We start from the raw sequence: 23,959 nt of genomic DNA on the forward strand, positions 1-23,959 counted from the left end.
CATAGATGCGTTTTAAAAGAAAAACTTCGGATAATTGCATCATGATGGATCTGTTGAGTCGTGTTCATTTCTGCTCTCAAAGATATTAAATCAATACAAATCTCAGGACTGACTGTGCGCAATATGTGAATGATGTATGTGATGAGGTTTGGATTTTTTTCTCATTTATGTGCGCAGTATATGTAGATGTGCCATTAAGCTGACAGAGTGTTTAGGCAGAGTTGCAATGTTAATGGCATGGTTTACCTCAGGTGTAAAATGGGAACTGCAATACATATCTTTCGTAATATTACAGGTGAAAAGTGCCACAATCATTTCTTTTAAGTGATGAAAGGTCTTCCTGCTCTTTCTCTCCCATCACCACAATCATTTAAAAATCTGCCAGGTATCTCCTTGCTGCTGGTTATTATTGTACAGACTTTCAGAGGACTTGCACCATAATTAAGAGCCTGAAGCATAGATGCTCTCTGTGTTGTGGAGCATAATGCCTTTTGACACTATTTTTAGTCCTGGCATGGAATTTTGTGTGTTAAGAGTTGCTCATGCCAGTATGATTTTGGATATGATTCATATCCTATTTACAATGTTAAAAACTTTATTAGAAGCTGAGGGGTTTTTAGTGTTTATTGATTATGTACATTATTAGAGAAATCACATTTTAGAGTGAGAAAATATGACCCCAAAAATTACATTTAAATTTGATGAATATGAAATGTATCTACATTTGAACTATGTTACTGCTAATGATTTACCTGTAGTGACTGGAATTTACTTAATTCATAGTCATAACTGTAGTGCTAGGAAGGCAGTAATCCCTCCATCGTTTTCACTAAATTTGATGTAATAGGTATATTAGTTAAATCTCCTGAAATGTGGAAAAAAGTAGCAAAAAAGTAAATGACAACAGGAAATGTCATTTTCTTCTTTCAGGACTGCCAGACATTCTGTATAATACAGGATATCCTGTATATATGGTGAAGTCAAATATGAAAAGCGTACAGGGCACACTCTTTTCTGTATTGTCATGGCAACTGATGCTTTTCCAAACATGCATCAACTTAAATTTCCAGAGATTTGGGAAAATGGCAACTGCATCTGCACCTCTTGCCTATGCAATTGGTCCAACACATGAGATCTGTTAAGCACGCACAGACTGTACACGGTGACTTTTCTGTCCAGCACTGTTCCAAATTTCACTTTCTTGCTATTTCACATTTCATGATGTGACTTCTAAGAGTAGTTATACGCTTTTGGGATGCTGTCGAGAAGATTATCGAAGATGCAGATGGGTATTAATGGGGATCAGCAAAGGTCACTGACCCAATCTATATCTCACTATCAAGCAAAAGTTACTTTTTTTTTTTTTTGAGCATTTTTTGTCACCACCATACCTCTTCTCTACTTACACATCAGAAGCCCAGATATCCCACACCACCATTCCTCCTGCATCCGCAGTGAGAGACTCCACTGTACATTTTACTCTTCCACGTGCTGAACTTCCAGTTATATCAGCAGCATTGCTAAGTACATAATAACTGAAGAATATTTAGATATCAGTGTTATACACTGGAATCAGTGTAGAAGTGGAGATTATTAACAGCAGTGAAAGTTTTGGGGACAAAGAACACACATCCATACTAAAACCAAGCTTCATTAGTCCTGCTCACTGAGCAACTAGCCTTTAAATTATGGAATGCTCCTGAATGTACCTCATTATTAAGCCTCTGGTAAGTGTCTTTTCCTCTCAGTCAGTTTGTTTATTCATCCTTGATTCCAAGGATTTGCTCAATTTTCTAGTAAGTATAATATATTTCCTATCCAGATGCCACATGGGATTACTAGACAATTTACTTATCTGGACAAAATAAATGTCTTGCCTTTGAAGCCTGGAATAACTCACATCCTTCTCTGCTCTCTACTGGCGAATGAAAAGTCTTTGAGAAAAAGAAGCAAAACCTTCCACAGTGACATGCTATCATATTCTGTTGGATGATCCTTGGTATTTTTTGACAGAATGAGTCAGCAGAGGCTAGAATCATAGTGCATTAACCTCTTCTGTCTCACTCTTCCCATACTCCCAGTTTCTTGGAGTTTTTAGACAAATTTGAACAGGCTAAAATGACAGTCCTGGGATTGCAGCAGCTGTTTGGGCTGTCTCAGTACAGTGTCTTATCTAAAGTTGGCCGTGACTCTGTAATAGCAGTGACTCCCTAATGCTAAAGTACTTTCTCATCTTCTCCTCTCACCTTTTACTTTGATTTTTGGCTGAAAACGTTGGCCTCTTTAGTTTACTGTTGTTAGGTGGAGTGAGTTCAAGATACTAAGCAACCAAGGGGTTTGAGTTTAGGAATGTTTTCAAAATAACTATAAAATATGAAATTTATGTTATCCACAATATGTTGGAGGTCAGTTCGCCCTCAAAACATAATGTCTGACAATTGTGCTTTCTTAGTGTGGGTTAGAAAAAGAATATAGTAGACTTAGGAAAACATCATAATTTAAGAAGTGACACATTTCAACAAAGACATAAAACTGTAGGCAGTACAGAAAAGAAGCAAAACCTTAGGAAACCATTACTTCATTAGGACAAATATTTTATGTCTTTTAAAAGACTTCTTATTAAAAAGGGTGAGCTCTAGGACATTCATGTTTGCATGAAAACATAAATCTGCCATGTGAGAATAAGAAGAGCTTCTTTCTATGGATAAAGTGATTTTTATTACAGCTTCATCAAATTCTTTGAAAATGGTTAATCTGAGTGTACGGCTAAGTGTCGGCACACAGTTATTTTTAATCTTCTCTCATCTTACAAGTGTAGTGGTCAAGCCAGTTAGGAAAGTTAGCACCATACAGTAAATATGCAGTCAGTGGGGCATAAAAAAGAAGCTGAACAAGGGGTCATTTGCTTGCTATTAGCAGGAACATGTTCCTCTTGAGGAGCCCCTTACATAAAATATACAAACGTACTTTTATTTCCTGCATTGCTTAGCTTCTCCCGCCCTTTCTTTAGTATGCCTTCCCTCTTCCTTCGCCCTCAAATGCATGGGCTAATATGTGCATATGACTTAAAGTTACCTTCCCAATGGACTGGCAGCCAGGGGATAGTAACTGGCCAAGAAAGGGCTTAGATTTTAGTTTGTCTGCTCGTAGATTCAGGGTTTATTTTCTCCCTGAATGGGAGGGAGCTGGTAGAACTCTGTACCCCACTGGGAAACCCAAGGGTTTTCTCTTCTGGCAGAGGGTAAGTGTGGCAATTCCTGCTTAGCTCAGGAAAACTATGAAGTTGCACTCCCTGTTAATCTTTTTGTATTTAAGTGAGAATTTTTTTGATTATGCACGAGGGAGAAAGAGACAGAAAAGGAGTGGGGAAAGGTTAGGCTTTCATCATGTTTTCTGGGTCTCCCAATTCATTTAGCCTTATCTGTGTCTTTTAGATTGCAAGCTCTTAGGTGCCATGGATGTTTTTATGTATGCCTTTAATAGCCTATCACTGGTATACAACAGATAACTAGTTACAAATTGTTGGAGTTTTCCAAGGAAACCAACTTTTTTTCCAGAGAATGCTGAGAAACTGAAACTGTTTGCATAAAAATGTCAGTTTCAGGGAAACCTCTGGTGAATAAAACTTTGGGGAAGATGGTTCAAAAATCATCTAAACACGTTGTTCTTACATTTTCTAAACAGGAAGTTCATTTCCCAGTTTAGAACTTCTTTCAGTTTTAAAGCTCAGTAAGCTTATAATGTAACATTTTATTATGGTTTATAAAATCTTGAAATCATGCAAATGCCTTTTTTTTTAAATTAAAAAAAAAATTGGTCCAAAACTTTTTGTTGTTGTTAATGCTTTACAAGCATTGTGAGGTTTTGGCTATATCCAGTAAAATAATTTTGCATGCAGCTCTGCTAAATAGTGATTAATTTCCCCTTTGTGTTAAACTTTGAGGGTGGTGGGAAGATAATCAAAATAAGAACCGGTTTATTTTGTTTTGTTTTTAGAATTCAGACTCGGGGGAAAAATAAAACTCATTTTGAATGAATCATTTTACTGTTAAAATTTTCAACATGGATTATAATCACTGTTTCTATTGGTTTCTAATTAACTCATCTGCTTTGAGTTCCTTTGTAAAAAAGTCAACACTTAAGGTCAGTACACGTGCTGCTCAAACTACTCTCCTATTTCTGAAATATGTCTGCTGCATCTGGGATAACCTACATGAACCATCTAAATATTTTCATTTAAAACTGTTTGTGACCAAAAGAAATGCCATTTTACCTAAAATTATTTTGTCACAAAAAAGCAGTCCCGAGAAAAGCTGGAAGGATAAAGGTAAGTTGCATAGTGTTAAAGATGAAACAGAAAAATGCAGAATCGAATAGAGAAAAAGACAAACAAAAGCTTTTGCAGTCAGTCCTAGTTTTTCACTCTAATAAGGCATTCTTGGGTGGTTTTTTGCTGCCTTTATGTAATGAGGGACAGAAAAAGGAGCATGGTGGAACAGTGGCTGATGGGAGAGTAGAGGCAAGTGAAGAGAATTTTGAATATCATTGGTTAGATATAGAAGAGAAAGTTGGAATTAATAGTAAGAAAAATGTTTCTTAATCTAGTTAGAAATAAGGACAGAGAAGAACCATAATAGCATAAATGATAATTTTGTAACAAGGTGCTCTACAATCATGGAACAGCATAACATGTGGATCAAAATGTGGCCATTTATAGAGCATATAAATGCATTGTATGTAATTTTAGGAGTGGCAGTCTTTGATTCATTCCAGGACCAAGGAAATGATTCATTCCAGGACCAAGGAAACATGCCTCCTGTTGAATTGCCAACACTCTTCCTGTCAGAATCTCCATGTTGCTTGGACATCTCCAGTCCTGGTACTGTCTTTGCTAGATACCAGATAGCTCCTGAGAACTGACTGAAGACCTGCAGAATGTAGCTTGGCCCCATGCTAGCCTCTTGGAGAGAGGCTAATTTATATTTGTTTGTAAATCTGTATCATTCTACAATTTTAAAAACTGAGTTCATGAGTTACATGCAGTGCCAATGAAGAGGAGGCTACAGCTTTACTGCTTATTTCTAGATCAAATCTTCCTGGACTATCCTTTTTCTTGGCATGAATCTGGAATATGGACACCTAAAAGAGAAATGCTTAATTTTTGTTATCATCCGTGTAATTTTCCAAAATAAGTGCTTCCATTCTCATCTGTTGAGGCTCTCAGTCAGGATTTAATTTTCACAGCGTGAATATGTGATGAGCACATGAGCAGTTACTCAGATTTGCTGGTCATAGTCTGAGATTAATTGCAAAACATAGGTTTGCAACAATGAGCTTGCCAAAATCTATCAAGCATTGATCCTTTTCCATGTCAGCAAATATGGAAATGAAAAGGATGAAGGAATGCTTAAGCTGAAGAGCAGTTGGAACCTGTTGTGTTTCATCCACCTCAATAGATAGGCAAAACATAGTAATGATGAGTCCGCCCTTTATTTACAGTATACACAATTCGTGACAGTGGTTTTTATAACTCTAAAAATTACACTTAATAAATATGAGAAGATACAGGTTTTCTTGATTACTTAAACCTAAATGTTTATTCAAGCTTTCATGAGAAGTTTGTCTTAATTTAAACAGAGCTAGGGCTGCTGAACGGATGCCATTTTTTTGATGTGGACTCAGTACACATGAAACAAGTTTTAATAACATCCACACTCATTTAACCGGTAAATGTATTCTACAGAGGCTTTGCTTCGGTATGGTTTGCCTATTGCAATCAGAATGAAACTGAAGTCGACTTTTCATAGGTAGATTGTATTTGCGGGTTTTATCCTCCATTTCATAATAAAATGATGGCTGGATTTAATTTAAAAAATTGTAAAAACTGTGTAAATATTGCTGCTGTAGTTCAGAGCAATGCAGTATTACTTGTATTGTCCCTTTTGGTGTTGATGTTATGTAGAAGTTGGAGACACTAATACATTGTGGATATTGCTTCTGAGAAGGAGAAGTGAAAAAGATAGGCTTGAAGCACAGCCTGCGAGATGGCACAAAGCCAAAGCACTGAAAAATGGCAAACGTCACATTTAACAGCTGGACGCAGAAATATTTCTCTTTAATTTGGAAGGAGAAAATTTTTTTCACAGCAGGGCACTCTCAAAAGAGCACAACATCAAAGAGGGTGGGTCTCCCCAGTCAAACATCATCTGGCTCCAGTGATGGAGCAAAATGAATGAACTGTCAGGACTTTTTTCCAGTGTGTATGTTTTTGCCAAGTGAAAAGTAAAAGGTTCAGTGGCTTGTTCTGATCACAGACCAAATCCTGATAATGGAAAGCTGATTCTCTAAAGTCCTCCTCTGATCAGCTGACAGGCAATGTCTGAAGAAGACCCCGGATTGATTGATGGTCCACTTTGTATTGATGGCCCCTGCCACCCTTAGAGATAAGTGAGATATGCCAAATGCTTAACAGCTCTGGAGGGCTCCTGTGATTGTGACTCAAGCAATGTTCTAATCTAATGTTATAATCCTCACAGAAACAAATGCTCTTCCAAAGAAACTTAACATGATACTTACCAATACCAGACCTGCGCTCTGGCAAGAAAAAAATCCATTTCACATTCTCCACCATGTGTCCATTAGCAACACCAGCCCTACTCCTTAATGCACCCTTTTCATCTGCTTCTTGACTCTAATATCAGCCCCGAAGCAGTTGCAAACTAACCATCACCATGCTGGTTTTCTGACAATCCTATAATCTAACAAAGTTGAAGGAATAATACAGAACAGGCATTTTTTCAATATAAAAACATGGCGACACAGTTTGTACAGCCATTACTCATTTGTTTTATGAGGAATCTTAGGCATAGTTTATCATACACTTTATTACTTGACCTTTTAATCATCATCTGGGGAACTTAGCATTCCAGACATTCCAAAATATTCCAAACTAAAAATATCAGTATGCCTCATTATTTAAAACTCACAAAGGAATTAAGTATATTTTCTAAAATATGTCATTTTTACTGAGATTCCTCATTTATGGTGTGCCTTAATGAGACGTTTAAAAAGGGATTGAAAGAATTATCTGTGGAGTCTGTGCTGCAGTAGTAACTGGGTGCTCTGCTGAGATAGATGTTCTACACATGCACTATAAAGACAGTTCCTGCACATATTTACTTACAAACTCAGAGTGAAGATAAACAACTAGTGCACAAAAAAAAGTATCAAAGTCCCTGTTTTCTACAGCCATGGGCTCAAGACAGAAAGTTTAAGTGCTTGCTGTAAGTCATGTGACAAACGTTTTTCCACAGCAGGAGCTGAACCCAGGCCTCCGCAGAGCTATCCCAGTGTCTGAACAGGGTTGCTTAATGCCATTTTAAATCCTCGGAAGTGTCTAAGACATACAGACAGGGATGACAGGTAAGGCACAGAACTCAGGGAGATCTGCCTGCCTTCTGGCGCCGCCACTGGAGACTTAGCAGGATGCTCAGCGCCATCAGAAGCGCTAGTGGACACTTAAGTTTAGACACCTGAATATACCGCTTTACACTCTCTTCCAGCGCCAAACCCTTATCAGCAGGTCACAGCCGTTACACTAGGCAGCAATGCCTTTGTCAGAACAAAGCGATGTTCTTGACATTGCTTGAAAGTGAGGTTACACATGGACAGGCTTTGATTTCAGAAGGTTTTTTTCACATGTAACTAATTTCTGAATTAGGGTTTTTTTCCAGTTCCTTTTTTCTCACAGAATGCCCATGAACCATGAGGCAGGAGTTTCAAAGTGAAGGTGGTGGAGGTCATTGCTATCTTGTGAGCCGACGAGATGATCTCCAGAGATCCTTTCCAACCTCAGTGATTCCACGATTCCCTGAAATGCCCCTGACTTCAAATGAGACCATAGCCTCTCATGGCACATGCAAAGGAAATAGAAGAATTCCCTGTCTCAAGGCAAGACGTCTTGCTTAGAAAGAGCAAATTATAGCTGCTTTTACCTGCCTCAAAAGCAGACAGGCATGTAGGTTTCCAAAGTGTCCAAGTAAGTAGGAACTTAAGACCCATTGACTTTAGTGGCAGTTTAAGTCAAACTTGCTGAGGGATTTTTGCCAGTTCTACTGCAGAATTGCGAGTGTGTGTAGGAGCTCTGTGCTTGGGAAGAGAAATACTTTTCTGAACTAGTTCTTAAAATGCCTGGAGGGGATATCGTATTGGAGCTTTAAAAGGTCCTAAGTGTAAAGAAAAGAATGAGAAGACCCAAGTGTCTCAAAGAGAAAAAAAACCCCAAACCCGAAATTTCTAATCTTTCAAGCTTCGTTTACAGAATGATGTCTGTGCCATGTATTCTATGTGCCATACTTTAATATGTCTGAAAGTATCACTAAGCACTGAGGCTGGGATTTGTAAGCCTAAAATCTGCTATCTTCCTGGAAGTGCTAGCTCATACATAGACACAGTTTCATGTACAAAGCTATGAAAATGCAGTTTGGAACCATGCTTTCAAAATCTACTAAATAGAAATTACAGGAGTGAGGGTTCAAAAACTCTTCTTTCCTTGTGCAATCAGCTCCCTCTTGGACAGTACTAAGGTAAGCCCCAAGTCACCCCCAAGTCGCATTTGAATAACAGACCTTCCTTGCTCTCCCTGCAACTGCCTTTCTTCTCACATAATAGAATCAGGGCAATTTAGAATGATTTCCATTTATGAGTGTCTTTTGGTCCTGAGTGATTTCTCTAAGGTCACTGAGTTATCAGTAAGTCACCTTAGGAGCTGTGTACCCTCTCACTTGTTTCAGCCGTATTGCCTTAGCTTGATGCTGAGTGATGAAATCTGCCAAAACTTGTTTTTGTACATGCTGCTTTGGACTGCTGTCCTCTGTCACATTATGTTTGTGGTTAGCTATTTTGCCCCTTTAATTCTTTGTCCAACTGGATGGGTGTATTGACTATATGGAAATAGGCTGAGAGAACACCTCAGCTGAATGACAGAGAACCCCTCTGGAATACTTGGTTGTTTGTAAAAGAATGAAAAAAATAATGAAACAAACACTTTTTAATTTCACTTTGCAATGTCTAAAGGTTTTGAGAAGCTGCAAGAAAATGGCCAGAGCTCTGTCATTACCTTGCAAAGGAACCAGTCATGTTTTCAGAGACACTGTGGGCAACAAAGATCACCATAACCATCTTGATTCCCTAGTTCAGTATGTCATCTTAGGAGCTTTATTACTGAGGAAGTTCAGCGAGGCTTCCCAGACGAGTGAGGATTTTCAGCACCAGGACCTTACAGTCTTCTTGTAACTCCCTCCCTGATATGTGTACTGGGATATGCATCTATCAGCCAACTGGTGTGAGAGTCTTCTCTTTGGCTTATTTCAGCTTTGGTCATTTGCCTCCCTGATTTTAAGTCATCTTTTCCTTTTTAGTCTGGTTTTTTCCTGGTCTCTTTGGATACTGAGCCTGGATGGGCAATACTTTTTCTCTTCATGAGACTGCAGGTAACTTCAGTCTGTTGCCTCCCCATGGTCGTCAGCTGCGAGGGCTGCCTGGGGACGCGGTGCAGTGAGCAGGGTGGAAATACCAATGCCAAGCAAAAATGTCTCCATCGCAGAATGACCCGTGGCCAGGGTGCCGCGGCTTTTTCTATCCTGTCACTGGACCTGTCAGGAGAGTGCAAAAGCACACTCACAAAAGCGAGGAGGCCACGTTACATCAGTGCAAGAGCACCGGTCCTTTACAGACCTGTTTGCGTGTGTGCAAACTTCCAACTTCACGTGTGGTTTTTCTGCTCTGTGTCTTCCCCTTTTTTGCCCTGCTGTTGGGTAGCACTGGTTTGTGTTACGTGTAGTTCTTCCATATTCCAGGACCTCCATGGGCTAGCATCACAACAAACCGTTGAGATTTGACTTGAAAAAAAAAAAATAAAATTAATGAAGTCCACATAATCAGCAGGGCATTGCTCTCGTGACACTTTCTGGAATAAGGCCCCAATCCTCCAACTGCTTACCCAGATGCTTGATTTCACACACTAGTAGCCCCATTGAGATCAATGGGACTACAACATGTGCGTAAGTGTTTGCTGGACTGGGGTCTAAGTGAGAGATGAAGCCTTTCACCTAGCAGAGACAGTTCAAAACAATGTTTATAGTTTCGTATGCTATAATCCTTTGAGAAACATTAAAACTAAATAGCTTTTAATATTAGTTGGCAAGTATTCTCTTTTATAAAACTTGCTAGATGATGCCTGCTAGATTAAAGAGAAGAAACATTAAGCAGATATTACAAGATGTACACTCCATATCAGATATGGCTAATTGTAGAAAATTGCTTTGAATAGTGTGAGCGGTTAAAGACCATTGGCTGTCAGGATACATTTCTGTGGATTTTCACAGAGGTGTTGCATCCCAGGGAGATTATTGCCAACAAACGTTGGAGAACATTTTAATCTGATTTTAACCAGTGAGGCTTCCTGATGTTTCCTCCCTGCTCACTTATTTCAGATTTCTATTCTGTTAACAGTTTATAGCAGTTCAGAATGCCTGAGTGCAGCTAAAAACATTTGGAAATCTTCATGATAACTCACAGCATAAAAAAATTGACAGCATTTTGCATGTAATAAAAAAACTGCAGAAGTCAAAAATCATTCTTTAAATAGCTATTGCATTTTCTACACAGCAACAAAATATTATCCAGTTATTTAAAAAATAGAAACACTTTGAAGTAAGTAACTAGTTATTGACATAGATTTATTTCACATACATATAAAGACTGTAGTGACTAGTTTTCACTATCTACATAATAAAAACAGAGCATTTTTATTTCATCATAAGCCAACAAGCTTAGATGCTATCTGTAGCATATTTATATTTTTAATTCTGATATCTGTCCATAAAGAATCTGAAGGCATATTTTAAGTGGCAAAACAAATCAGTTTTAGTCTTGTCAAGCCTCAGTGGAATATATGAGAAGCATTTATAACTAAAGCCTTTCTGAAATAGTGTCCATACAGATGAATAGGGAACTTGTCCAAATGTTTCCACTTATAGTAAAATGAGGTTGCTGACATGCCTACTACTATTTTTTCATGCCAGTTTTATGTGTGTAGTTGATTATTACAGATTCAATAATATTTCTTAGGCATCAAAGTTAGAGTTATCACAATGTGATGAATAGATGTTTCTTTATACTGATTAAAAATAATTTGCCTGTTTACTGTATAGGTAATATAAAAGATAGTATGTCATTTACAAATTATTTAAATGTTTGGGGTGTCTTTGTAAAGGATGTGATTATATAATGTTATTACTATCTATCAGCATCGGTGTTTCTTTTTTGTTAAGCTATATTTGGAGACTTTTCCATGCATTACAGTTTGCTTCTGAATTTCATTATATTTCATGCTTTCTTTTATATAGATAGATAGACTAAGAATTGTTCTTAAAATGTTTGCTGAACAGCCTGGCTTGATCACCAAGCTAGTGAATAAAAGGAGAAAGATGTGATGGCTAAACGCACGATTATTTCTACACAGCTTTCTCATTTAAGTGTGTAACAGGGTAAGGATGCATATTCAGAAGGGCTCTCCTCCTCTAAATCAGATGCCCAGCTCCTGATATTAAAGGCATTTAAAGTCTAAAAGCATTCATTCTTCAAACAGTTGTTATCATCAAATACGAACCCAGCTATAGTTTGATTTTCAGTCTAAACTATGCTCCTTAAACATAATCTATTCAGGGAATTTTGTCAGTTGTCTCCACTCTCAGTTCCTGCAGCATCTTCTTCTGAACGTCTTAACTGTTCTAGGTAGTGAGGTCCTTTCTCAGTGTGTTGATTTCAAAGGGAGCTAGGCACCAATGTACTACACAGAATCCAATCTAAATGAGTACGTTATCAAGTCATGCATACGATCCAGTTTGCATTCAGTTTGACATGGTTAGAAGTGCTAACAAATGAATAATGTATACATGTCATAATAAACACTAGAGCTCCTTGGCATTTTGCTCAACAATCACTGCCTTAGGCAAGTCAAATCACCGAATTTTACTGTGCAGTTACCTGTGTGAGCCTCAGAGCTTTTCAGAAAAGTGACTGTTTCTTATTTCTTCTGCTTTACAGAAGAACTAACCTTCCTTGTCATTTGTTAAGAAGGCTGTAGAGCTCTGTTCTACAAGTAGTGTCACTGAACGCTCTTCCCCAATCTATCAAAGCATACATGTATTCAACTTTACTTAATAGTACTAGTTTATTCCAGGGGATGCAAAGAAAATTAAAAAAAAAAAAAAAAAGAGTAAGAAATGGCAATTTCCTTCAAAGGAAATAACCAAGTTGTGGAACAAGCACAAAAAGAACCTTAGCAGACACACAGATCCTGGGCCTGTTTGTCTGTAGCTTTCTTGTACAAATATCCAAATGAACAAATGAACAGAGAAGCATGGCTTGAGTGGCTGAAGAGTTACGGGCCCAAGGGAGGAAACCGGATTCCACAGTTTAGGATGCATCAGAAAGATTATGTGTCAGGCAGTGGGTCTTGCTGGCTGTGACAAAGGGACACAAGCAGGGCTGCTCTCTCCAGTGTCAAGAATAGGCTTTATAGGTCCAGGATCAGAATGTAATCTTCCATAATTGCACGCCTGTTACAGACTGTCAGATGAGTACCCAGGTTTATCAAACATTGCTCTTTTTGTCATTGTTGTCAACTTCTGTTTAGGATACAGTCACCTGTAGAGGATGTTATGGTGCTGTTATGTCAAAAGCAAGGTCTCACAGTGGTGAGATTTACCTAGTGTAGACATTTTCCAGTTTTGATATCCAAGCCAGCAAAGGAAGAAGCTTTCGGTGTTGCTGTGGCTTGTAGGTGCATACATTGCTATAGAAAGAATATAACTTGTATGGATGCTACTGTATCTGACATGTCAGTCTGTTTCATCAGACTGTTACAACATTTTTCTCCATATTTCCAGTAGTTTAGAGTACCTCCATGGTTTTTAACTGCACAGCTGATGATTTATGAAATGTATGTTCTCATCAAAAGTACTCCTTGCGATCTTGACTCTTCCCTCTGAAGTCAAGGGTAGAACTTCTTGTGGGAGGGGAAGGCTAATGCTGAGTGATTTGAAAATCCTATGACCTTATGCATGCGATGTCAATGAGAATAGCAGTGAACAGCAAAAAGCAAGATTCTCTACTAATGGTAAGAATTAATTCTTGCATGTTTTGTGGTTTTCTTCACATCTCTTTTGATGTCTCACAACATAAAAAATGATTCTAATAGCTACTTTTACAATACAAATGTACATGCGAAGAAAAATTCCACTTTCAGGACCAGCCTTTTCTCTCTCTGCCTGCAAGGAAAATAAGAGGTCAATTAAATTGTATGCTAATACCTTTTTTGTTTGACTAAATGGAAAAATAGAATTCAGGCAAAATTTCAAAAGGCACAATCCATTAGCAGGCCATGGAAAGAGAACAAAGGAAATCAACAGATAGAGAGGAAAGAAATCCAACAAGCTAACCATTTTTGCTCTCCCTGTCTCTTCTGTGAAATTGTTTTTAATTGCTTCATAGCTTGGCTTTCTCTGCAGCTGTGCTGTTACATTTGGGCTCCTTTATTCTAAAAGCCTGTGGCATCTATACCAGAAACCGGTACAGCAGTCCTTGGCGTTGGAATTACATTTGTCCCCATCTATCCAAGTGAGCAATACTATGTCAGTAGTGAAGTAATTGAGAGTTCTCAGAAGGCTCTTTAGCACTCTGCCTTATCTGTTATATTACTTAAATCTTACATGGTCCTACCTAGACTTGGTATGTTGCCAGAGTGACAGATGTTCCAGCAACTGCTGTTTATTTTACTTAGTAATGGTCGTTCATAGATTTTAGAGCATCACTTATATGAAACACTACATGCTTTAGAAATTATATAATTATCGCCATTATGTGTTGTTACAATCATTGTCATTATGTTTCAGTATCTACAGCCTCCAAATAATTACCAATAACCAATCCAACAAGTAATAAATCCAGGCCTTTATATTTAATTTGTATTTACACCCCATTACAAGATGAATCTGACCAGTACCAGTACACTGGCATCCTACCTGCTTTTTCCCATATTTGACAGTTGGAATGCGTGTGTAGGTCACAAGGAATATCAGTGGCACCTTGTAAGAAATTTCATCATGTACCTCATGCCTGTCTGTATTTATGTCTTGATTGCTGAGTAAACTGGTGTTTGTAAGGGAAGGAATATAAAAAATGGAAAAGAGAAGACTTGAATTGTGCTGATTGCACTTTGGACTTACTTTCTTGGAAAATGAAGCTATTTCTGTTGTATTCTGAAGGCAAAAGATTAAATTTGTAGAATAATAATAACCTTCACATTCTGAGTCTCTTGGTCTGTAACATACTAGTAAACTACCAGTACGCAGTCAAGAGCCTATTAAGAAGTTAATTAATTGTATGGGAACCACTAAGGAAGAACACAAGGCATGTCAAATGAGAAGGTGAGTGCAGTCCTCTTCTTTCAGATTCCAGTCTCTGCCAGTAGTCTGGTGCACTCCTCAAAATTGGAACAGGCCATATAAAAGAAATCTTAAAGCTCTGAAACATTTAAAGTGAAAGCAAAAAAAACCCCTTAAAACTCAACAAAAACAGTTAACAAGTACTTTGAGTCAGAAGAGGGAAACGATCCAGTAAGCAGTTTAGGTAACACTTCCAAGTGTAATCAAAGTAGAAAAATGAAATAACTATTTTTTTTCCCACCACTTAGATCAATGACTTTTGTGAGATACAGAAAAAAAAACCCCCATGCATTCTCCATAGGGATTTGGAGAAATGGTATTTTATTTCACCAAGAGGCTCTTAGAATATGTTAAGGTTATGCCAGCGTAGATGGATGCAATGATCTAGTGAGGGAGTCAAAGATTTATAGTAAAATCAGTTTACCACAGGATTCTGCAGTATTTTTTTTTAATAGATACTACGAGAGTTAAAGTATATATGCATGTGTAATACAGATGCAGGTGAATACGTATATACATATAATTTGCTATAATGTCTGAGTTCACAACTTGAGCTACAGGTTTGCTTTTCCTCTGTAATGTCAGGTCATAGTTTGCTCCCTCATGATAGTTTTTTCGGGTGATTATATAGTGGTTGCCAGATTTAGGCAATTGTGAAATGACTAAGAGCTGGTGCACAATGATAATATGAATAATAATAGCCATATCAGTTAAGTATTGTTTCAGATTGTATATAACTGTATATATACTGTATAACTGTATATAACTGTATAACTGTAATATCAGTTTCAGATTGTAACCTGTATTATACAATTTGACAAATAAACAGATACAAGTAGTGTTTCTATTTCCCTTCTAGGGTTAGGGAAACCTGCTTCCTTACAGCTGAGTTTTCATTCCTGTAAGAAAAGGGCTAAGAATGCTGTGGGATGGATTCTGACTATGCAGCTTCGTTTGCAATGTCAGTAATAACCCCCTAGGAAAGGAGAGCATAGTGTCACTGATGCATCAATACTTGCAAGAATAAAGCATGTGAACATATTTAGTCTTGCTTGTAGGGCAGTCCTTCCTACTCCAGGCCAAGGCCTGAGAAAGCTCCAGCCCTGCATTTTCATGGCAGGTTGTAATTTCTCATGTCAGTTCATGACTGTCCATACACACAAAGTTCTGAGTAGGTCCCTGTGTGTCTAGATATGACTGTCAGTACCCATTATGGCACTCTTCTTTGTCTTTCCTGTTTCACATCATCTGGGGATTAGGAAGCTATCAGTTCTTTATTTATGGGAATTGGTTTTGCCTTATGTTAAGCCGTATATTGCTATGTTAGTAAGCACCATGTAAATGAATAGTTAATAAACACTGTGCTGAGACTGTTTGGCAGATATTGCCAAAGTGGTCCCTGCCAAAAACTGTTAGTCATTAATTTTTCCTCCTTTTCCTTTATTTTAGGCTGACTTCCGGTAAAACTTTTCAATTTCCATTATACATTTTTATTGTTTAGCATATTTTGCTCATATATTCAACATATGTTAACACGTTTACGTAAGAATAGGTCCTTGCCAATCATCAACAGGCTACCACGTACACAAAATAAACCAAATCCCCAGTATCGGAGTATTTGTTTCCCTCTGAGGACTCCTGATTTCTCTGACCGTATTGTACTACTCAGCGTATGTTGGGGTAGCATCTTGCTTCTCCAATCCAGGAGCATCTGGCCAAGTTCCACCTGGTCCTTGTCACAGGTACTCTGGAACAAATGATAAGGATCTCTGCAGACACTTGATTTCCCTGTCTGTCATGCTCTAGCAGTGGAGGTGTTGCTCCTGATTACTCTGAGTCCCTCCTGGTCAAAAGCAAAAGCAAGGCTGGGTCCTGAATTTGAGACTCATGTGGTGGTGTAAAGAACTGAATTCTGATTTACGTATATGTTTTTGTGTAGGAAATGGTCTTTTAATAAATCAGAAATGTTGAATATAGTCACTTAATTTCTGAGATTATTCTCTTGATATTGAAATGGAAATGCAAGATTGTTAATTTGCTTGCTCTGGGAATGTTCAGTTCAACGTAATAAATGTGTTTCCTCTTTAATTAGTAGAATTAGTACTTTCAAGAAGACAGAACAATTTAGACTCGTACATTTTCAAAAGGGATAATATTTTTGGGGCAAGAATATTAAAGCAGATGGTGTCTATGGAGGGGCAAAAGATCTGAATATCAGGTTTTCTTCAGATTCTGAAGTTTAACAAAGTAATTGCATAACAGGTAAAAATCTTGTGAAACCATGTCCTTTCTCTAGGATTAGCACTTCCTAGGTAACATTTTCTAAGCAGCCAGAAGGGCAGATGTGCATGAAACATGTATCTTTTCATTTCAGAACCTTGAGAGCAATTTTATTCTTTGACTTCAGAGGGAGTACCCAGTGCAGAACAGAGACATAATACTTTTTTAAAAATTACCCTAACTGGCTCTCATGTCCTTAGCAGAGATGTCATGTTAAGGAAAACTATGATTCCCTCAGGACTGATTTCTCATTTACTACTTCAAAAAAATTATACGTCTCAAGGGAACTTCTAGAGGCATCTTAAACTGTCTTTTTCCTTCTAGTCTCATGAGTTTTGGTACTATGAATCCTACAGTTCCCTAATGTATCATGTGAGGTTGCTGAAGTACATGCTGTTGCTGCAACTGAGATATGAAGGAAGGGATACTTGTTTAGGGATTACTACCGCCCCTTGCTCAGATGTTCCAGCCATTTCAATGCAGACTTTACATCCAGATTTTCTTGTTTATCTGGCAGTTCATTATTTAAGGCAAGCCTGTCAAAATAGGTTAAATATTCTTTGGGAAACATAGTCACATCTTTGAGACACCACAAATATGTTTAATACAAAAAGATTGGCTTGATAAAAGAAACGTGATAAACTTGCATCCCCCAAAATACGTTTCTGCTGTTCCATGTAGATTTCTAAGAGCAATGACAAATCTTATGGCAATAAATTCCTGAAAAAAGGCACAGAGACACACCAGCAAAGCAGTGGAAATGATTGCTGATGATTTTTTTCTAACTACTTGACCTTGTGACATCTCCCCCAGATATATGACCAAGATGGGACACTGCAGCACTTTATTGACGGTGGAGAACCCAGTAAGTCGAGCTGGATGAGGTATATCCGATGTGCAAGGCACTGCGGGGAGCAGAACTTAACAGTGGTTCAGTACAGGTAAAGTATGTCTCGATTTACCCAAAGCAGCAAAACGAAAATGTTTTTAGTGAAAAGTCAGACTCTGTCACCAGTACTATTGTCTTTGGTTGCGAAGACAGTAGCAGGGCTTTTGTGGATGTGTTCATTCGGCTCAATAGAAAAGCTGCAGGGTGTAGTGAGGGTGGGTTTAACTTTGGTTGCCCTGAGCCAATGCCATTGTCGTAATTATGCTAGATCTCCAGGTCCAGTTGCTCCTGGTCACTCATGTGACAACCACAGTGCACGTTTCCAAACGGTCTGATCAAAAGCAAGCCCACACAAGCAATCTTCCGCCCTTAATAAAGATGCGTGTGCTAGAGGAAGGGGGGAAATGGCAGTAGAGGAGTTTTGAACCCAAAGGCTTTCTGAGAGTCAGTCATGAGACAGGTATACACCTAAATTTGTATGTTGAGTGCACCTGCTAGAAAAGATTGCTAGTGCTTGTGCCTCTTTCTTACGTTGCTGGCTGGAGAAGGTCAAAATGTGAAGAAAAATGTAAAGAAATTATGGTGCATTTTACTTTGTACTTGCAAACAGATCCAGAAAACCCAGACAACGCATTACATAAATACATGATCTCAGCTATAAACAAACCTTTTGCCTCAGAATCAGAAGCAACTGCTTGGCCTTATTAAACGTGGTAGGAAGCACATCAAAGAAAGCCCCCGGCTTGCCAGTCGCAGTGAGCAATCCTGATTTTGGCTAGTCGTTTTAGAGAGTGAAGTTTCTTTTCTTTAGGAATAATCTTAAACTTATTTAAAGTGCCTTTAAAATTAAAAATAAAACATACAAAAGCAAGCTAAAATGAAATATTTATAAACTTTGATTATCCCATAGGGTTCCAATTTAACAATGGTAAAATTGTTCAATTGCATTTTCAGCTTTTTTATTCTCTGGCCAGTTGACTAAATAATGCCACAGTTAAAAAAAATAACAATCCTATTTATACATTACAAATCTTTTATTATACCCCTAAATATCTGATATTTATAGCTAAAATCCTGTCAGATTTTAAACAAACACAGTGGATAATGAATAAAGATTGTTATGCTGAAAGAGTATTTTTGCAGGTATCTTGTGAACTTTTTCTCAGTGTGGTGGTGTGTACACACGAATATATGTATGTATTTATAAAAATAAGAAAAAAAAATGCATGTGTGTATATATATATGACAAACCTAAATGAAAAGTGAGCATGAGAAAGTCATTACACATCTGTCAATATTAAGTGGATTTTACAACTCTCCTTTCATGATGGAGTTTTTACTTAGAGTTCCCTCTGTTGATCTGTTTTCGATTACTTCAGATCTTTATAAAATGAACTACAAAAACACAATTTAAAAAACTGGCATCCATCACCAGTGACTGCATCCAAGTGTAAGAAAACAGAAAAGTTGGACACTGAAAAACCGGCCTAATTTTTATTGTACATGGACGTCCTCCTCACAGAAAGTCAGCTGGTTTAAATTCATTCTGTTATGATTTGTAATATCTAAATGGAATTTTCTTCAAAGTGCTCTTGATTGATTGACCCTTAGCTGAACGTTTTGTTTTTATTTTGAGGCTGACAATAATGTTTGTTGGCATGTGTTCTGCTTCAACTGCGTTGGGACGCCATGAAGCTATCTTTATGAGTCATCCAACCATAATACTAAATACATGTCAGCAAAGGAAATATTATCCGAAAAGGGAAAAATCCCTTTGATGTACTTCAGCATGCAGAGATTTCTGCGAGTTTTGGAAGCTCTGCACGCTTGTAAGGGACGGTGTACGCTTACACTTTTTTTTCCGTGCCTACTCCAAGCCTCACAGACCACCCATTGCTCAAAAACAGTTCTGCTCTTTCAGCGGCAAAGTGTGTCATTTGGTTTTAGCACATTCATTTGCCGGGCTGCTGTGTTTATGTTAAGGGAAGCCAAACTGAGAGATGAAATGTTACAAGGGTGAAGTACAAAGTAGACTCAATTTTTCTCAAGTTAGGAGATGCTGGTAATTTATAGCATGGCTCCGGTTTTCATTTTTATGTAACAGTGGAAAGAATTAACGAAATGTGCAGCTCTGGGAAGAAAGAGAGGGAGAAGAGGAGAGGGGGAGAGACAAAGGGGAGAGTTTTTGTCAGATATTCATAGAAGGGTAGGAAAACCGTTCTGCTTAGCTAGCAGTGCCCTCCTGAGACAGGGTGGCAGTAAGCGAGGAAAATAACAAGATAAATGAAATTTTTGCAGCTGCTAGTAAAATATTGAGAATCTGCACTTTTTTATTGATCTTTATGATCCTGTTGCCAAGAGCCACTTTGCGGTGACAAAATATGTTGACAAGTGCATATCTCACTGCCATGAAAAATGTGGTAAAGGATTCTCCTTATGTCTGCAGTGTTATACAAGGAACAAATTGCATTGCTACAGCCAATTCTTTACAGAAAGTCTAAATTTAAGGCCTACCAACCCTAAACATTTTTATCTTGAACTTCAGGCTAACGTTTGTAGCAATTCTTCACTCAGAAAACCGGTTGTGGCCTAACATTTTTTTTTTTTTGGTCTATAGATGTTTTTCTGCCTTACATAAGCTGTTATAAAAAATGGTCATTTCTTGGTACTTTGACTGTATCATTTTGGTATGTAATCCTTCAGCGAGAGTGGAGTGTTCTTCTTGTATATATTGAATTTCTATCCATCTCACAGGAGTGTATTTTACTGTTCTATATGAAGCCTAAGGGAAACGCCACTACAAAGTGATAACATTTTTATTTTATCTTGTGCCTGATTCTAATCTTACGTAGTTTTTGCCCCCATGTAAATCTGTTAACTGCAGAAGTATCACTCTTAAGCTATTTACATCGGTGCAAGATCAGGATACGGCTCTTGTTTTTGCGGTAGATGCTCTAGGATTTTTCCTTTTTTTTCCACTCAACTCCCAGTTCAGTAGTCTAGGAAAATCCACAGTCTTTTCCCACGGAACGCTGTGATAAGATAGCACATTTACGGTATCACTAATATATTCTTACTGAAGGATTATCAAAGTTACCGTTGTGTTCCATACAGGGGAAGATTTTTGTGGTTTTATGTTTGGATTAACCCTGGTTTTTTATTTCCCTGTCTATTTTATGCAACAATCCAAGATCTCTCTTTTTTGGTGGTATATTGCTGTGATGAAAGGTCACATCACACTACTTCAAACCTCTTGCTAAAAGCACTTATTCTTATAAAAGAGTTGTTGATTATTTACCCCTAAAATATGCTAACTATAGCTTAGATGACAAATGCAAAGCTATTTAAATGTCTGAAGTTGCTGAACTGTGTGCACCACTCCGATGCTTGTACTGTTAGCAAAATGCAGCATTTCTAAAATCACTTTAAAAGGGACAGTGCAAGAAAATATCAATCTTTTTGTAAAATCTTGGTGCTTGTAAAATCACAGAGTTTAAAATATGCTAGGTTCAAAGTGCCTGTAAGATCTTTGTTACCCTATGCTACAGGAACAAAGTCCTTCCCCGACAATGGATTTGGGTTTAAAATAATCAGTAAGTTATTAATTCAGTTATCTGCAGAACTGCTTCCAAAACACTGGATTTCTACTGTAACTGTATATGATAAGAAGGTAATGCTCTATTCCTAAATTAAGCTTTTTTTTTTCCCCCCCTCTTCATCAGGTCAAATATATTCTACCGGGCTTGTATAGATATCCCCAGGGGCACTGAGCTGTTGGTGTGGTACAATGACAGCTACACGTCTTTCTTTGGAATCCCTCTCCAGTGCATTGCACAAGATGAAAATTGTAAGTTCTGCCTTGCATTTCTACCTGTGTAATCCAGAATTCACATTTCATACCTGATCAGCTATATTCCTAGAGTATTTTGAGACATATTAAATGGAAGTATTTATATATTAAAGGTAAGCGTGATGTGTACAAAATAAAACCCTGAAGCTGATACACTTAAGCTGTGCAAAATCTTGGTATGGTTACCTAAATAAGCAGAGGTGTTTGGAAGTATGCAGGTATGTGCAATTAAATAGCAGATTTCCCGCCATGGCAGCCCCACACAGCACGGTAGCGTGCAGAATCACACTTCCTTTGTAAGTGATTCATTCCTAGTCTATTCTTAACTATTTGCTTGGCCCTCTCCATTGTTATCAGACCTATCACAAGAGATTGTCTTGCCAAAACAGTAATGCATTGTAGGTCCACGAGGCCTCTGTTAGTGATTCTTCATTCTCTTACCACTAAGCATGTCCAGAAAATTTTTGTCTGACTGATTGTAGAGATGAGATCTTTGTGGTTAAAAGGTAAAAGCCAGCTTCTCTAAACACAGACTAGGTGTAAGTATCCTGAAATGACCATGAACTTCCATTCCACCCTGGCCATCCCCATTTCTATCCATTCTTCTACCCCTTCTCAATATTTTATTTTTAGTTTGCTAGAAATTGTCACAAAATTAAGCATATAACTTATAACACAGACCCAGTGCAATCTAATGCTGGATACCTTTGCCTGTAATGGGAACGGGTGATCCAAGCATGCCCTTCAGTTTCACTGTTTGTGTGTGGAACTTGATTAGAGCTTGCATCAAAGACCTGTCTTCCATTTTGCTAGCTATTTGTATCTACGTGGTGGAAGAAACAAGTAATTGATGCCTGATTGACTTTGGTCGAAAATAACCCTGTGGCTGGCCATGCTTAATCAATTACATATAAGATGTATTTTTTTAGTCAAGTACTCGGATACTTAAACAGCAATGCTAGGATGAACTCATGTCTCATAGCAACTAAATACTGAAACATGCAGCAATAAAACAGCAAGATAGCAAGGATTAAACTGTCAAAAATAAACATCCTTTTTCATCTTGAGTTTTCAAATCTGTTGGGCTTGAGAAAAGTTTAAAAGAAATTTAATTACTGGCAGTAATGTTTTCTGATAAAACTCATGCTCTGCAGTGTACAATATAGAAATATTATTTTTTCTTTCATGATCTGAAGCTTACAAAGCCTGTGTTTGAAAAGCAAAGCATTATGGTTAAAATCTCTAAATATTGTCACTTGCTATTTTGCTGTGAGAGAAACCAGAGTTTCATCCACAGGGAGACTGACATGAGTAGATGAAATTCACCTCTGAGCATGGGGCCGGCTGCAGGCTGGTATATGACTTTAGTGACACTTATGCCCTCAAAGTAGATCTTCTGCTTATTTTCTGCACAGGGTATTTTTACCCAGTACAAATTCTGCAAATATTCCTTGGGTCTTTAATATCCTGATCTTATTGCTTCTGTGGACTTGAATGAATAAAATTAGGAAAAAAAAAAAGTGATCTACTCCTTGTGTGAGAATATTGAGGCAAAATGGAAGTATACAAATTGCCCCTTGTACTGAAGAGAGACATAGAAGATGTAATATATGTCTGGAAACTTGTGATAGACAGCCCTACGGGTTAGAAATCAGGTCCTCAGATGCTCCAGAAAAGAATAGCCTAGGAAGGACCTCAACTTAAGTAAATTAAATAGTATGTAATATTATAATTTTGGAGTTATTATGATTGATGGAAGATATTAGAGCATAACTCTGTGAAATAACTGGCATTATTTAAGGCATTACCAGAACATTAGTTTTTATTACGTTTTTATTGTATATTAAATAATATTGGATGATTCTAGCTCACAACTGAAATTTAGTTCTCATATTTTCTCTTAGAAATCTAGTATCATGACTTACCTAAACAGAGTTGTAGTTTCTAATCACCTGTTTAGTAGGTGCTATGTACCTACATGTGGATACGTACATATAAACACTTTGTGACAGTAACTAAATGTGTGAACACATGTAGAGTTAGACATACGTATACAACATATTTAGTTTAAAAATCTCCATTAAAATATTATCTCATGAGGTTGAGCGTGCCAAAATTAGAAAGCATGAGACCAGGTGGCCTAAATGATTCTGGTACAATCTTTCAGTAGCTGACCCCATTTTTCCATAGGACCCTTGCTTCATTCACTGCATGATGGTACTCAAGGAGTGAGGCAGCTGTTCAACTGTCTTCTGTATGTTTGACCTCCTGCCATCCTTATCAAGCAACATCCAAATTCAGCACTAAATTACTTTGTGAGAACAGCGTATTGCTTTTGTTGCTGAAATATCTGAATGCATTGTAAGGCATAGTTAATTGATGATCATAAGACCTTCAAGTGACTTTATGGGACAATTTTTTTCCTATTTT

The 23,959-nt window shown here is 37.7% G+C and overlaps 1 protein-coding gene across 2 annotated transcripts in view; it reads left to right on the forward strand.

Moving 5' to 3' along the window:
- Positions 1-23,959, forward strand: part of PRDM6 (PR/SET domain 6) — a 78,607-nt gene that overhangs the window by 32,678 nt on the left and 21,970 nt on the right. For both annotated transcript variants that reach the window (XM_063321182.1, XM_063321183.1), the window contains 2 exons: positions 17,604-17,731; positions 21,402-21,526. In XM_063321182.1, the coding sequence (XP_063177252.1) occupies positions 17,604-17,731; positions 21,402-21,526 (253 nt within the window). The remainder of the gene's footprint in view (positions 1-17,603; positions 17,732-21,401; positions 21,527-23,959) is intronic.

The sequence above is a fragment of the Chroicocephalus ridibundus genome, chromosome Z (genome assembly GCF_963924245.1).
Source record: "Chroicocephalus ridibundus chromosome Z, bChrRid1.1, whole genome shotgun sequence".
Taxonomy (NCBI): domain Eukaryota; kingdom Metazoa; phylum Chordata; class Aves; order Charadriiformes; family Laridae; genus Chroicocephalus; species Chroicocephalus ridibundus.